Consider the following 13,295-nt stretch of genomic DNA (forward strand, 5'->3'; position numbering starts at 1 on the left):
AAAAACAAATTAATTAATAAACTTCTTAATGCTTGAGTGAGTAAAACATTTTCAAACTAATTTGAACATAAACATTAAATGTGTTAATTACACTTGTTATATTCATTATATTTTGAGTCTAGACTTTCTCTGAATGTCTCACTGCCTCAGAAAATTAACATGTTCATCCAAATAGGGGATTTAAAAATCGAATCTCTTAATTTGAGTCAAACAGGTCAAATAAAAACCTTAAAGTGGGAAATCTTGCTCTTTCTATGAAACAAGAAGGAGCAATGAGCGAACTTTGACCTCTGACCTTCGGGGTTGTCTGTACTGATGGGCAGACTGAGGTCACATTTGCTCTTGCACTGCTGCATGGCTGCTGGCCGAAGATGTTCCAGACACTCGTTGGACGGATGGCCTGTGTGGGTCAGACACTTCACCGAACGCATCTCCTGACCCAAACCGCACTTGGCAGAACACTAAAACACATAAACACACATGATATACAAATATTTGAACTGCGTGTTGTGTGTAAAGATCCCCTCCAGACATATATTAAGACATGTTTACAAAAGGTCGGCTTGGAACAATAATGTGTGTCTGATTTCTACCAACAATTTCTACCTTAAAATCCTTACAAAGGCGTCGACTCCCTCGATATCATTAAAAATTACAGGATCTATAAATATTCATTCATTCAGTTCATTTCTAATGTTTTCCTACTTCACTGTAAAGTCCACTCTCAATGTGTGTGCACTGGTGGCTCCGAGTTTCTTCATCATACTTGTATAAGTTGCAAATTAGACCCGGATTTACTTCCAAGCTACTTGTGATCAGGCACAAATCATTCTTGTTGCCCCCTTAAAATCTGATTTTCAGTGAGCAGAGAGAAACTTTCTTCTCTCAGCAGGAGAAAGTGAAAACATCCTTCTGGTGTCAAACTCTGCACATACGTCATTTTTAATAGGAACAAGAAGAAAAACTTATTTGTGAGCAGACAAAACAGTCACAGAGTTGTACAAAAATACAAACATAAACCAAAAGCTTGTCTTACCTCTCCCCAGGGGCCCGTCACCCACTGAGGGGGAGGGCAGCGCTGCAGGTTACAGCGCACCCTGGAGGTGGGTCGGCCATGTTTGGGGCACTTGGACTCTGGCAGCGTGTCACCGCTCTCCCCGCTCTTACACAAGACCACACGGTGCCTGTAGCCAGGACCACAGCTGGGCGTGCACTGTGGACAGAGTGGGAGAGGAAAAATAAAAAGAGGGGGAGAAAAAAGGGAAAACATGAGGCGGGGAGGGCAGGGAGATGGAGGCGATGGGAGGGTTGCAGCAGGGGGTCACTGCGGTCATAAGCATGCAAAAAGAAATCTCCTTAATCCACTCGGCAGAGGGCAGCAGCTGTTTGAGAAACAAAGTCAAGATCCTGCTTTGTTCCTGTAAATCAGCTGGACATAATTCCTCTTCAGCGTGCGCCATCGCTACATTACACAAGACAGCAGAGAAAAGTTGAACGCTGCAGCACTTCTGACACCATTTAATTTGGTTGAACTGTGAGAATAGAGTTTAGCTCCAGGAACACTGTGGGATATGAGAAGATGGACTTTCCAGGCCCGTTGTAGTTAAGAAATATCAGAAAAAGTCAACAAGACATGTTTTAAAAGTGTAGTTTACATGTCCGCACAGCCACAAAGACATAAGACACCCTTAAACTCCTGTAGACTCCTTTGAATTCCTCCGGGATTCCCCCATGACAAGTGTAACAATACTGCAACAGCATGTTCAGTGTGATATATTTGTCTGCGCTGTGCCTCTGTTGTGTATTTCATGGTGCTCTTACTTTCTCCTGGCAGATGTTTGGGTTTCTTAGGTTCAAATGGAAAATAAACTATTGCTTCATCTGAGAAGAATTCTGCAGAAAACTGAAGTATTGGTTGAAATTCAGCCGCGAGTCGACTTAAAAAACACTGCAGGAGTGCGTTCAGACCACATGCATGACGGGAGATGTCTGCCTACCTCTGACCAGTCCAGGGCCAGCCATTCAGGGGGGCAGCTGTGGTTGCTGCAGGGTTCGGTGAGAGATGGGCGTGTGGGGGTGCAGGCCGAGTCGTCCAGGACCTTCTCCTCGGTCCCAGAGATCCTCCTTTTACATAACACCTCCCGTGTCCGCAGGCCGCCGTTACAGCTGCGGCTGCACTCCGACCACTCTCCTGTCCACCAGCTAGAGGAAGAGAAGAGAAGAGCTCTTTAGTTTGTTTTTATTTAACCTCATTTGCATTGAATGATATAGGACATTATAGTATACAAACAGGAGTCCCAAGTAGGAAAAAAATGCATGTTAATAGAGAATCTGACATCAAATGCCTCCAAACCTACCTGAAATAATATTTAATAAATGTCTTTATAGTTATTACGATATCAAAGTCTGATTGTAGAATAAACAATCACTATACTGATGTACCTAAACTAACCTAAGCTAACCCTGCTCTAAAACTGGAAACTAACACTATCGTAACTACAAATATTAAAATACTAAAATGTGTCTGACGTGGAGATAGAAAAGTATAAACAGATGATGGTATAAATGAGACAAAATGCTAAATGAGGAAAGAAGAAAAAAACACAAAAAATGGTACAAAATCACCAAGAAATACATTTGTATTCCACGTGAAGAAAATCTACAAGAGTCATTACCTTGGGGAGCACGGCTCAGTATTGCAGGGTCTTCTCTTCTCTTTGGGTTTGTTCTTCTTGTCACAGAAGTGGTTGTAGACGGCTGAATGATCTGTTTGCTTCTTGCACACCACCTGCTGGATCTGCACACCTGACCACAGGTGAGACAGAATGAGACAGATGTACGAAAAGGGGGCTTCATAAGAGGGCAGCAATACATCAGCATTCATTCACCACGTGGAACCGGCTGCATTGCTAATTATGCATAAATTATGTGGGTAAGCAGTGTTTTTAATAAACTCCTCTAGGACACCGTCCACATGTGTGTCTGTTCCCACATAAGACCAATTCTACTGTGGTGACAGTTTATATCTTATACAGCAAGAATAAACACGTACCCCACAAATTAACTGCTAATGTAACAAGCATATCATCAAAGGAGAGATACAATGTCTGATAAATAGTTTATTTTATTAGTTTAATTAACGGACAAAACAGAAAGAAGTACTATAAATGAGCCAGTGTTTGTGTTTTTATCTGTTGTCTCAAGTGACATTTTATTAAATTCACGTACGCAAAATAACAATAAATACGCAGAAATCAGTTGGCTGATGTTTCCCTTGTGACTCTGAATGGCCGTCTAACTTCAAGCACAGGGTTGTTTTGGTGGTGATGTAAAACGTGCTGATTCAGTGAGACACGAACAAAAAATCTCACCATGTCCTGAGCTGAAAAACTGCTGCATACAAAAAAAAAACGCCGGTTCTAATGAGGATCCTAATGAACAAACAGACAAACTTAATGACTCCATGTCAAAGTGCCTGAAATTATTTACATATTTCACATCCTCCACTTCAACCAAAGGTGGAAAATTAGCTCTTATCAAGTAAAGCAACACGGATCATTAACTCACAAAGGCCAGAGAGGAAAAAGGGAGATTGGCTGTGTGTGATAACCACAAACACTCTCATGGCCTCCCTGGCTCAGTGATCTACACTGTGTGTTCATATGGGCCAATGTATGTGTGCGTTTGTACATCCACGTGAGAGACAAGGAGTGAGAGAGAGAGAGAGAGAGAGAGAGAGAAAGGGGAGATAAAAAAAGAGTAGTAATGTCTGTCTCTGTCATGTTTAATTTAATTACATAATTAAACAAATGTGCCTACATAAGCCTGTTCCCATTTTATACTTTTAGGAGTTTTTACAGAAATTAAAGAGCTTTCTTTAGTGACATGTACAAACAAACAACAAGTCATTATTCTAACCTTAAAGGAAGAGTTCAGCTTTTTGGGGGAAATGAGCTTATATATGTTAAATGAATGAATGAATACTACTCTCATGTCTTTTTAAAAAATGTAAAGCAGCTGGTTAGCTTAGCTTAGTTTAACATAAAGACTGGAAACAGTGAAAACAAACGGGGGGTTATATTCCAGACTATTTCTTGGCTGGGTGCAGTGACTTCAAGGAGTTTTTATGAATAAGTAAACTTCCCAAAATGTTGAACTATTCCTTTAACCACATTTAAATGACCCAAATCTAATCCAAATAATTTCCTATAATCTGTATAACTGTCCCAGATAGATGCTTCAGCAATTTAACCCATAACCTTTATGTGACCTTTATCTGTCCCATGTGAGTAGGTTGAATTATATTACATTAATCAGCTCACACAATCACATCATTAAGAATAATCACACATTTTGGGATCTTTGTCCCTACAAAGTAAACCATTACATTTTAGGACTGGTAGGAATGTAGTGGTGCTAAGTCTCCAGGAAATTAATGCAAGTCAATATAAGGGCCTCCTAAGTCTGTGTGTGTGTGTGTGTGTGTGTGTGTGTGTGTGTGTGTGTGTGTGTGTGTGTGTGTGTGTGTCTACCTCCAGCGCAGAGAGCTGAGCAGCGTGACCAGGAGGTGTAGTGCCAAGCAAAGCCAGTCAGAGGATCCTTGTTCAGTGGTGGGTTAAAACGATAGTGGATCCCTGGGTTCTCCTCCCTCACCAGCACCTAAAAACATACACAACCCCACATTTAACACAAAGATGAAACTTTTCTTTTTGTTTTGGGGTTTCTTTCCATTTCTTACCATGACAATCAGGGTTATGTTTGTTGGCCCCAGAGCTTCTAGAGTTTCTGGCCCGTCAGTGGGCCGCCTGTAATGGAAGGTGGTACCAGCAACGTCGAACCTGCGCGGTGTGTCAATGGTCAGTTTCCCATTGATAAAGTACTGGTCCCCTTTACTCTTCAGCACTGGGACACAGATGAGAGGGAGATAAATGCACTAATCATAAGAAGTATCCTGGGAACAGACACACAGAGTGAATTAATGCTGCATTTGTTGTAGCTGCTATTTCTTCTTTCACTTTCAACTCTTTATTATTTGTTGTATTAGCGAGAGTTAAGATGAATATAAGCTTTGTCCCAGAGATAGTTTTTTTAGTATACTGTCGCTGGCACAAATACCGGACGCAGGGGGAAACAGTTATCGTACATCTTAAGTAAGAAAAACCAAGTGTCCAACAGCTCTAAAACTGTATTAAATGTTGCATCTTGTTTGCTGTTTGTTGTCAATACATCAATTGTCAAGTTTGTTTAGCATTATGAAACTAAAGACGGTGACTTTACTGTAAGGACCAAAGGTAGCCATTCTTTACTCAAGTAGAAGTACAGATACTTGTTTAAAAAAGTAAAAAGTTTCCCTAAGAACATTTATTTCATTTATTTTTGTTTCTGTGCAAAGTTAACTGAAAGTTGTAATAATGTCGAGTTTTTCTCTCGTCTGTTAAATCTTTTACGTTGTTTTTGTTATCTCAATGTGTCTGTCAGGTAATATGCACTGGTCTCAATGTTGGGAGTGCATGCAATGATGTAAGGAGTAAAAAATAGAGATATTTGTGTAAAACTCGGGGGTAGAAGTAAAAGGTTGTTAGAAAAACTTAAACTAAAGCAGCTAGATGGCATTCAGCTAGCATTATGTTATTAGTAACACGTGTGCTTATCGTCAAAACGTCTGGTGTGAAAAAGGCCTGTTGAATGCAGAGATATTACATCTTAGATCTTGGTAAGACAGAAAAGGTTGAGGCATTTAAACAGGCACATCTTACTGGTATAAAACTAATAAAAAGAACTTTCTTCATCCATTTACTTTGTCAGGCAATTATACTAAACATTAGCTTGAATGTCATCTTACCAAGGTAGTTGAGGGAGATGTTGAGTTCTTGTATGTGGATGAACACCGACCCTTTGGGAATTCTGACCACCTCTTCATAACCTGAGATACACACAAAGTCAGAAAATGAAAGGTGAAGGAGGTTTATTTACTGGGGGTCGTGGGGCAACGATGCATTGGTATTGTTTAGCTCTGTGGGACTCTATGGACTAAGCAAAGGCCTCAGATTCCTGCTACATTCCTGGGCAGCCGGCCTCAGCTGCCCTGCTCGGCTCTTTGCTAGAGAGCGAGAGCTGAGCCAACAGCTCTACTCTCTTCTGCTCCTCTCTATTCCCCCTCTTTTGGTCTCTTGTCCCTTTTCTTTTTATGCTCATCTCACCTTCGCCCTGCCTGTCTCAGCTCTGCTCTGCTGTGCAGCCACTAGCAGCCCTGCAAATAATTTCGGCCTCACAAGAGGAAGAAGGAATAAAAAAAAGGGAAGGAATGAAATAATTCCTTCCAGCAATTTGACCACAAGAGGACAGGAGAGGCTTGGCTGGTGACCTCTCCGTGAAGCTCTGAGAGGTGGGACCGACCCTGCTCTGGGTTTCTATATGGAGGCGTGGAAGATTAGAGGGACAGAGTTTGAGGTTTTGGCCTCAGAGACAGACAGAGAGAGAGAGAGCAAAAGTGCGAGAAAAGCCTGTCTTCTGTTAACAATTGGGGACCTGTGTGGTAAACATACAGCAAAGGAGCTGTAAACCCCCAGCCCTTGACATTTCAGTAACCCCTTACCGCCTACCAGAGCCACAGGACAGATGGAAAGAGACTTTAAGGGACAATATTGCTTCTGAGCTTAGTGTGCAGAGAAATAATTAAGTAACTTTTCTGAGATGTAAGGGACTCCATTAGTCACTGATGTCTTTTTACTGTTTTACATCATTGGTTCAATGGTTTGGCTAAATCCCAGACCCTATTTAAATCACTTGAGCATAGAGGAAAAGTGCTGGCTATGACTGAGTAATTCTGACAGTCATAAATCTTTCCCTGCCCAGAATAGGCCTCCAATCCCGGCCCTGCAGTCTGAGTATGGTCAGACCAAGCTATGCTGCAGTTGTGACGAGGTTGCAAGTCGAGTTTAGACTTTTAGCAGGTTGTGTATGGAGAGTAAACTCAAATGAACCCAGTTTAAGTTTTCATTGGCAAAAAAAGCCCTTGAGAAATTCACATTATATGGCCAAAAGTATGTTGACACTGTAGTACCTAGAGCTGTGACTTCAACTCCATCTAACACCTTTGGGATGAAGTGGAACATCGACTAAGAGCCAAGACTTTAACACCCAAAATCAGTGCCCGGCCTCTTGTGGCTGAATGGGAGCAAATCCCTGCAGTCAGGCTCCAAAACGTTGAGGAAAGCTTTCCAAGGAAGCTGTTACAGCAGCATATTAATACCAGTGGTTTCGGAACGAGGTGTTCAACAATCACATATTGGTGTCCACACACTTATGACCATACAGTGCACATTTTGGCAACGAAACCAAACTGATGTAAAATGCCTTCTGTGGCTCTGGAGGAAGATTTCTAAAATTGGACCAAATAACCCTGATAATGGTGTCTCAACATTTTTAATACAAAGCCTGCATTAGTAAAATACGATGTGAGCCTTTACCAATCACTATCTAAGAGACTGCATTTTTGGAGTTTGATCCATACGAGGGAATAAAGTCAGGGAATGCTACAACGTATTTATGGAAGTGCAATATTAACTAAATAACAATTATAAAGCACTTGTTTAATAATAGCACCGACCATGGATACCATTTCCCCAGATCATAAAACACACGACTTAACAACCTACACGTTGACTCCAGCCTTACTAAGGGAACTTTTTTAGACCAACAATAATGTCAGATATTTTGAGGGTAGTTGAGACCTCAGCTGGAGTTGACAGACTGTCCTGGTCACTGTGGTCCAGAGCACGGCTGCCTGGTCAGGGTGTTCCCCTCTGAGGAATCCTGGAAGGGGGTTGAGTGGTGTTGACAGTTGGGTGAGAAACCTCTGAAGTTGGTGTTGTGGGGAGAAATGTAACCCAGAATAGATCCAAAAGCAGCCGCACCTCAAGCCACACTGGTTGGACCTCAACTAAATCTGTCTGCCACGTGTCCCTGGGTGGCTGGTGGATAAATATATGTATGTATATACAGTGTATGGTAAGCATATGTGTATATTTATTTGTGCTTTCTTATGTGCTGAGAGTTTTTCAAGGAGTTCGTCTTCTTGGATTGACTTAAGTCACTGTATTTGTTATTTATATATTGTATAAAGTACAATTGTAGTCTCATCTAAGGATGTGTGGACCTTTGTCTATAGGTCCAAACGTGTGTCGAATGACCTCCACTTAGCCCATGCTGGCCTTTACTTAAAACCCTTTTCTTAACCCTGCTTGAACTTACAGCTGAATTTGACACGATTGATTATAACATCTTAGTAAATGGACTCAATAATCACGTTGAATGGTTGAAGTCCCCTCTCGTCTACAACGCTTCCCCACGGTGTACCTCAAAGGTCAGTTTTGGGTCCTATTCTTTTCTCTATGAGCATGCCTCCCAATGGTAACATCATTAGTTGACATAATATGTTGTGTAATTTGCAGATGATACACAGTTATATCTTCCTGTCAACCCTATACAAAGTCTATGTTGATGAACTGAATAACCTGAATGATAAAGCCTTCCAATAAGACTTTAAAGGACTACGCAGGAATTCATTGACAAAATATAATATGATAACAAAAAAACGTCCCGAGGTCATGAAAAAACTGCTTGATTTAGACACAATGATGGAATAGTCTAGTGACTGTTTAAATCTGTAATGCCAACTTTAAATCTGGGCTGCATCAACTTTCAACTAGAGTATATACACATCATTTATCTCTAAGCACTCATCATAAATACCTCAAGTACAGCAGGTGCTGAAATAAATGATTGTCCAGCAGCGATGTGGAGTTATGTTGGCTTTATCAAATAAATAGCTGTAACGGTATGCTGCTGTGAACAGAGATTGCATGTGAACAGACAATTATACAATACATTTTGAATGTCTGGGGTATCCTAACTCACACTGTGAGGCAGCTTTCCAAGATGCATTCACAATCCAGAGTATCAGAATCCAAGCATTGCATGTGCACATTTTTGGGACAACAGAACAATTGTGTTGCTTCTCATGGTAAATTCCTCATGTTAATCTAATCTGATTCTAAGGAGAGAAGAGACTCTTCCAAATTCACTTTAAACCACTCTATGCAACAGACAAAATCTTTATCTATGTGTGCAGAAACCTCTGTGGCAGCAGCTTCCAAAAGAAAACTGATGAGATGACTTAGTGCTGTAGGTTTTTGGTTGCATACCTCCTTCGGGCAGCGAGTCGTTAAAGAGTCCCTCCACAGACACACAGCTGCTCCCGTCACCCCCACAGATCCGGCAGCGGTCGTCGCGAACGTCTGAGCCGAGGATACGATCACAGCCTACGTGCTGCGAGAGGGGAGAAACGAGTGAGCTGCAGGGTCACTCAGGGTCATGGGTGAAGGGGCACAGTCAGTAAGTCGAGAGGTGTCAGAGGCCGGCTGAGGGATTACCTCTAATGTCTTCCAGACCACTTTTCCAAAACACAGAAATATCAGATGGTAAGTCCAGATGTGTTTTCTGATCCTGAGCAGACATAATGCTCTTAGGTTGCTAAACTCATAGCTGTCGACATAAATAAGTTTCATGATGAGCGAAGCAGGTGGTTTTACTCAAACTCTTTAACAGTGAACCAAACCTAAACAAAAGTGTAGAGAATGAATGGCAAGTGCTCTCATTCTCATATATCCATATGACAGTTGCTTATTGTAGGGAGGGATAATGAGGCTTAAGTTTATTATTACTTTTACACTGATTAGATTTAGTTCAAAACTAAGTCCAGAGTTGAAACTGTGATTCACCCCATGGTTATCTGGTGGCTGTATAATGTGGGGAGTGGCGAGTTATTGAAGTTTAAAAGGATATAGGTCCAAACTAGAATGAGGCCTCATGTGTCTACATGCAGAAAGTTTACCAGAGGTCACTGGGACCAATAGCACTATACAGAGTGCATATAAAACTGTTTGTAGCACCGAAATATCAGGAGAAGTGATAGATGCCACATTAGAGATTAAATATTTAAATAACTTAAAGGGCACACCAGTTGATGTCAAAAGGGATAACTCTATTTTTGTATTTGGTATTGGAATTGGTTTAAAGGTTTCTCCAATAGGGGGCAGGGATGTGGACTATAATTGCTCCAAGGGCAGTGGAGAAGAAACTCGAGACCCTCTGATATTAAATGAAACAAAGGAAAATGTGTCAGCTAAAACTACGAAGAATAAACTTGCACCCCAGGATACTGAGCCAGAGACAAAATATATAATTTGAAAAATAAATTTAAAATATTAGACGTGCGCTTGACTTATTGAAACTTCAGTCATTTTTAAAATTACACCACAGCTGCCAGAAAACCTGAACTAATTAAGTCACAACTGTTTGTTCTGACCTATTAATTTCATGACAGAACAGATGTTTTGTACACTGTGGGCCAGAGTCTGCAAGGTACACCTCTCTCCTCACTGCATATGCATTTACAGGAGGACCAAATAATGGGAGGAGATATGTTAAAACAGGTTGATTAACTACTATTCGTGTCCGTTTTACAGGAGAAAATTCTTCACCTCTGAAAAGGAGGTGTAAACATAGCACACATGGGATTTATAAGAGCTACACAGAAGACTGTAGTGATAAAAGAAACATTAAAAGGACCAGTGTGCAGGATTTAGTGGCATCTAGCGGTGATGTTGCAGATAGCAGCTAACTGAACACTGCTCACGTCTGTATTTAATGACCTGGGAATGACAACAGGCTGTGAAGCGTGTTCATAAACACGGATTATTAGAAACAAAAAATAAGCAATTAAACAAAAATAATTGATTACTGTAACACAATTGAATAGTAGATGGATATTGGATGGTAAAATCACTAAAAGCTGCACTAAACTTTTTTGTTTTGTTAAGATATTTTTTAGTGTGCATTATTCTGCATTTACTTCAGCATTAACATCCATATAAAACACCATCTCCACCTCCATCCCAGCTCTGAACTTATGAGCTCTCCTTCACTGAGTGAGTTTAGAGTTTAGGGGTCAGTAGCAGGCGCAGTCCAGGAGCTGAATGCATGATGAGCTGCTGCCTCAGTAAATAAGGCGCTGAATACACACTGATTATGGCTCACAATCATTTTCAAACTCAACGAAAACCGCAGCAGACATTTGTGCAATGCCATTTTCTTAGTAAATCTTCTATATTTTGTCCAACAAATCCGGGAAAAAGGGAAGAATCTGGCAGATGTGGCTTTCGTCTGCAGCGGCAACTGGACCATCTGTTCCCTGGTTCTTTTTCTACCTCCCACACTTCTCCTTCTCTCCTCCTGTTTCTTCTTGTTTTCCCCGCCAGCATGAGGCTGCAAACAAGAGATTTCTCCACACTATGTATGAAGTTTTATGTGTACATAAAATATATGAGAGGTAAGATGATAGAGCAGAAGGAGAGGGAGGAAGGAGCCTGGATTGGATTGCAGACAGAAAAGTCACAAGAAAAAGGAAGGGGGAAGAGAAAAAAGGAGGGACATGGAGAGAAAAAATGTGAGGAATGGATGCAGAGTCAGAAAGGGAAAGAGAAAAGGAGAGAGAGATAATAAGACCGCAGTGAATGAAATCCTGCCTGCAGTGCAGACAGACTAACAGCTGAGCTGGAGGGTCACTGAGTTCCTCAAGAGCAGAACAGAGCAGAGTACAGGGGAACAGAGAGGAGAGGTAGAAGAGAAGAGAACAGAGAGAGAGGATGTTGATAAACAAAATCCTCTTTTTGGGTGCAGACTCCAGCCTCCCTAAGCTCCTCAGTCTACCTAACCTCTGAGACACTTTAAATAAAGAGAGATCATGGGGGGTAAGAGGCACAAGCGGGGGAGCTGAAAAATAAAATATTTTGGCTCTGCAGGAAACCACAAAACAACAAGCTGGATATCTGGAAGTTTTTTCTCTCTGTACTAACATATTTTTCTCTCCGTCCAAAGGGTGCTGACTTTTTGGAGAAGAGCTGCATCTAAAATAAACAAGAAGTGGAACTAACAACAGATTGTGAATCAACAACAACCACAGACGCTGTGCGCTGTTACAATTAGGTTTTTTTGTCTACATCCTTTCACAAATGGCCCATGTGGGTGTCAAAATGGGTTCCAGGGACCTGTTGGAAGTCCAGGTGGTCTCCGCTTCAACAAAATGAGCAGCAGTTACATGTTTTGTTTTCATTAACAGACGGGATTAAGAGAGAGCATCTGTAATGGGAATCTAAGGTCGCTGCCAAAGTTGAGACAGTTTTTCAGTTGAGCAGCTGACCGTGATGATCGTCAGCAGCTAGTGTGTAAACTAGACAGTGGCGGGTGTCCAGAGTCTAGAGAGAATAAACAATATTATCTCAGTTTATTATCTCGGTTGAAGTCAGTCTTGTGTTTAAACTTCTATTCTGCTGCTTCCGCTTAAACTGTCTGCTCACATGCAGACATCTAATGGCTCGTATGGATGCACACACACACACACACACACACACTCACCTTACACTCTCCATTTACACACACATCCAGAGAGTCGTCTCGGCAAGGCGTGCCATCCACCACAGCTGGAGCGCGCTCTGTGTAGAAGTTGTATCCTTCCGCCAGGCAGTTGAGAGAGCAGGGCTTCACCCCACCTAGATACGCAAACACAAATAAATACACACACATACACAGAGGGAGCAGGGCATTAAGTATCAGTATACCAGATCTATTGATAGCACACAAACACTACAGTACACATGCACATGTACTTCATGTCTGCGCACTATACACTATGTACACGCACACACACAGTCACAGAAGACGAATGTTCAGTAGACACAAAACAAAAAGCTCAAAGATGATCTTGCTTTCGAGATATCTATCCAAGAACTGAAATGTTATTAGCCTGCTAGCTTGTGGCCAGTATTCTGCAGTCTGAGCTAATGCAAACATCCCCAAACTGTGCAGAATCTGAATGTGGGTTAATCAAATAGTCACTGAGGCAGCAGCCAAACCTCCTGCAGGGCGGACTGCCCAAAAGCGGAATTCCTGCACCAAGCCACAGGTTCACTAGCAGCTCTGAAAGTCATGTTGATTGTTAGTTTTTTACACCTTTCTTACACCTGATTGGAGAATCATAAACCACTGACACCTGACATGAAGCCTGCCTTAAATACTACTGTGAAAATAAAGACAATGATGAAGTCAAATCTGTTTAGGAATGTTGTTTTTCAGTAAAGATCTGTGACACTATTCAATGAGGCATGTGGTAAATAGGGCTATGTGTCATATTGACATGTGTGACTGGTTACAAGTCTTTCACACATGTTCTCCTG

At 41.5% G+C, this 13,295-nt stretch overlaps 1 protein-coding gene across 3 annotated transcripts in view; it reads right to left on the bottom strand.

Annotated features, from left to right (window-relative positions):
• The window catches only part of adamts10 (ADAM metallopeptidase with thrombospondin type 1 motif, 10), a 51,450-nt gene that overhangs the window by 3,721 nt on the left and 34,434 nt on the right, over positions 1-13,295 (bottom strand). For all 3 annotated transcript variants that reach the window (XM_051376447.1, XM_051376446.1, XM_051376448.1), the window contains 9 exons: positions 12,478-12,611; positions 9,207-9,330; positions 5,843-5,923; positions 4,739-4,902; positions 4,533-4,659; positions 2,676-2,805; positions 1,998-2,202; positions 1,037-1,213; positions 296-461 (listed from right to left, as the gene is read on the bottom strand). In XM_051376447.1, coding sequence (XP_051232407.1) covers positions 296-461; positions 1,037-1,213; positions 1,998-2,202; positions 2,676-2,805; positions 4,533-4,659; positions 4,739-4,902; positions 5,843-5,923; positions 9,207-9,330; positions 12,478-12,611 — 1,308 coding nt within the window. The remainder of the gene's footprint in view (positions 1-295; positions 462-1,036; positions 1,214-1,997; positions 2,203-2,675; positions 2,806-4,532; positions 4,660-4,738; positions 4,903-5,842; positions 5,924-9,206; positions 9,331-12,477; positions 12,612-13,295) is intronic.

This window comes from Dicentrarchus labrax, unplaced genomic scaffold (genome assembly GCF_905237075.1).
Source record: "Dicentrarchus labrax unplaced genomic scaffold, dlabrax2021, whole genome shotgun sequence".
Classification (NCBI taxonomy): Eukaryota; Metazoa; Chordata; class Actinopteri; family Moronidae; genus Dicentrarchus; species Dicentrarchus labrax.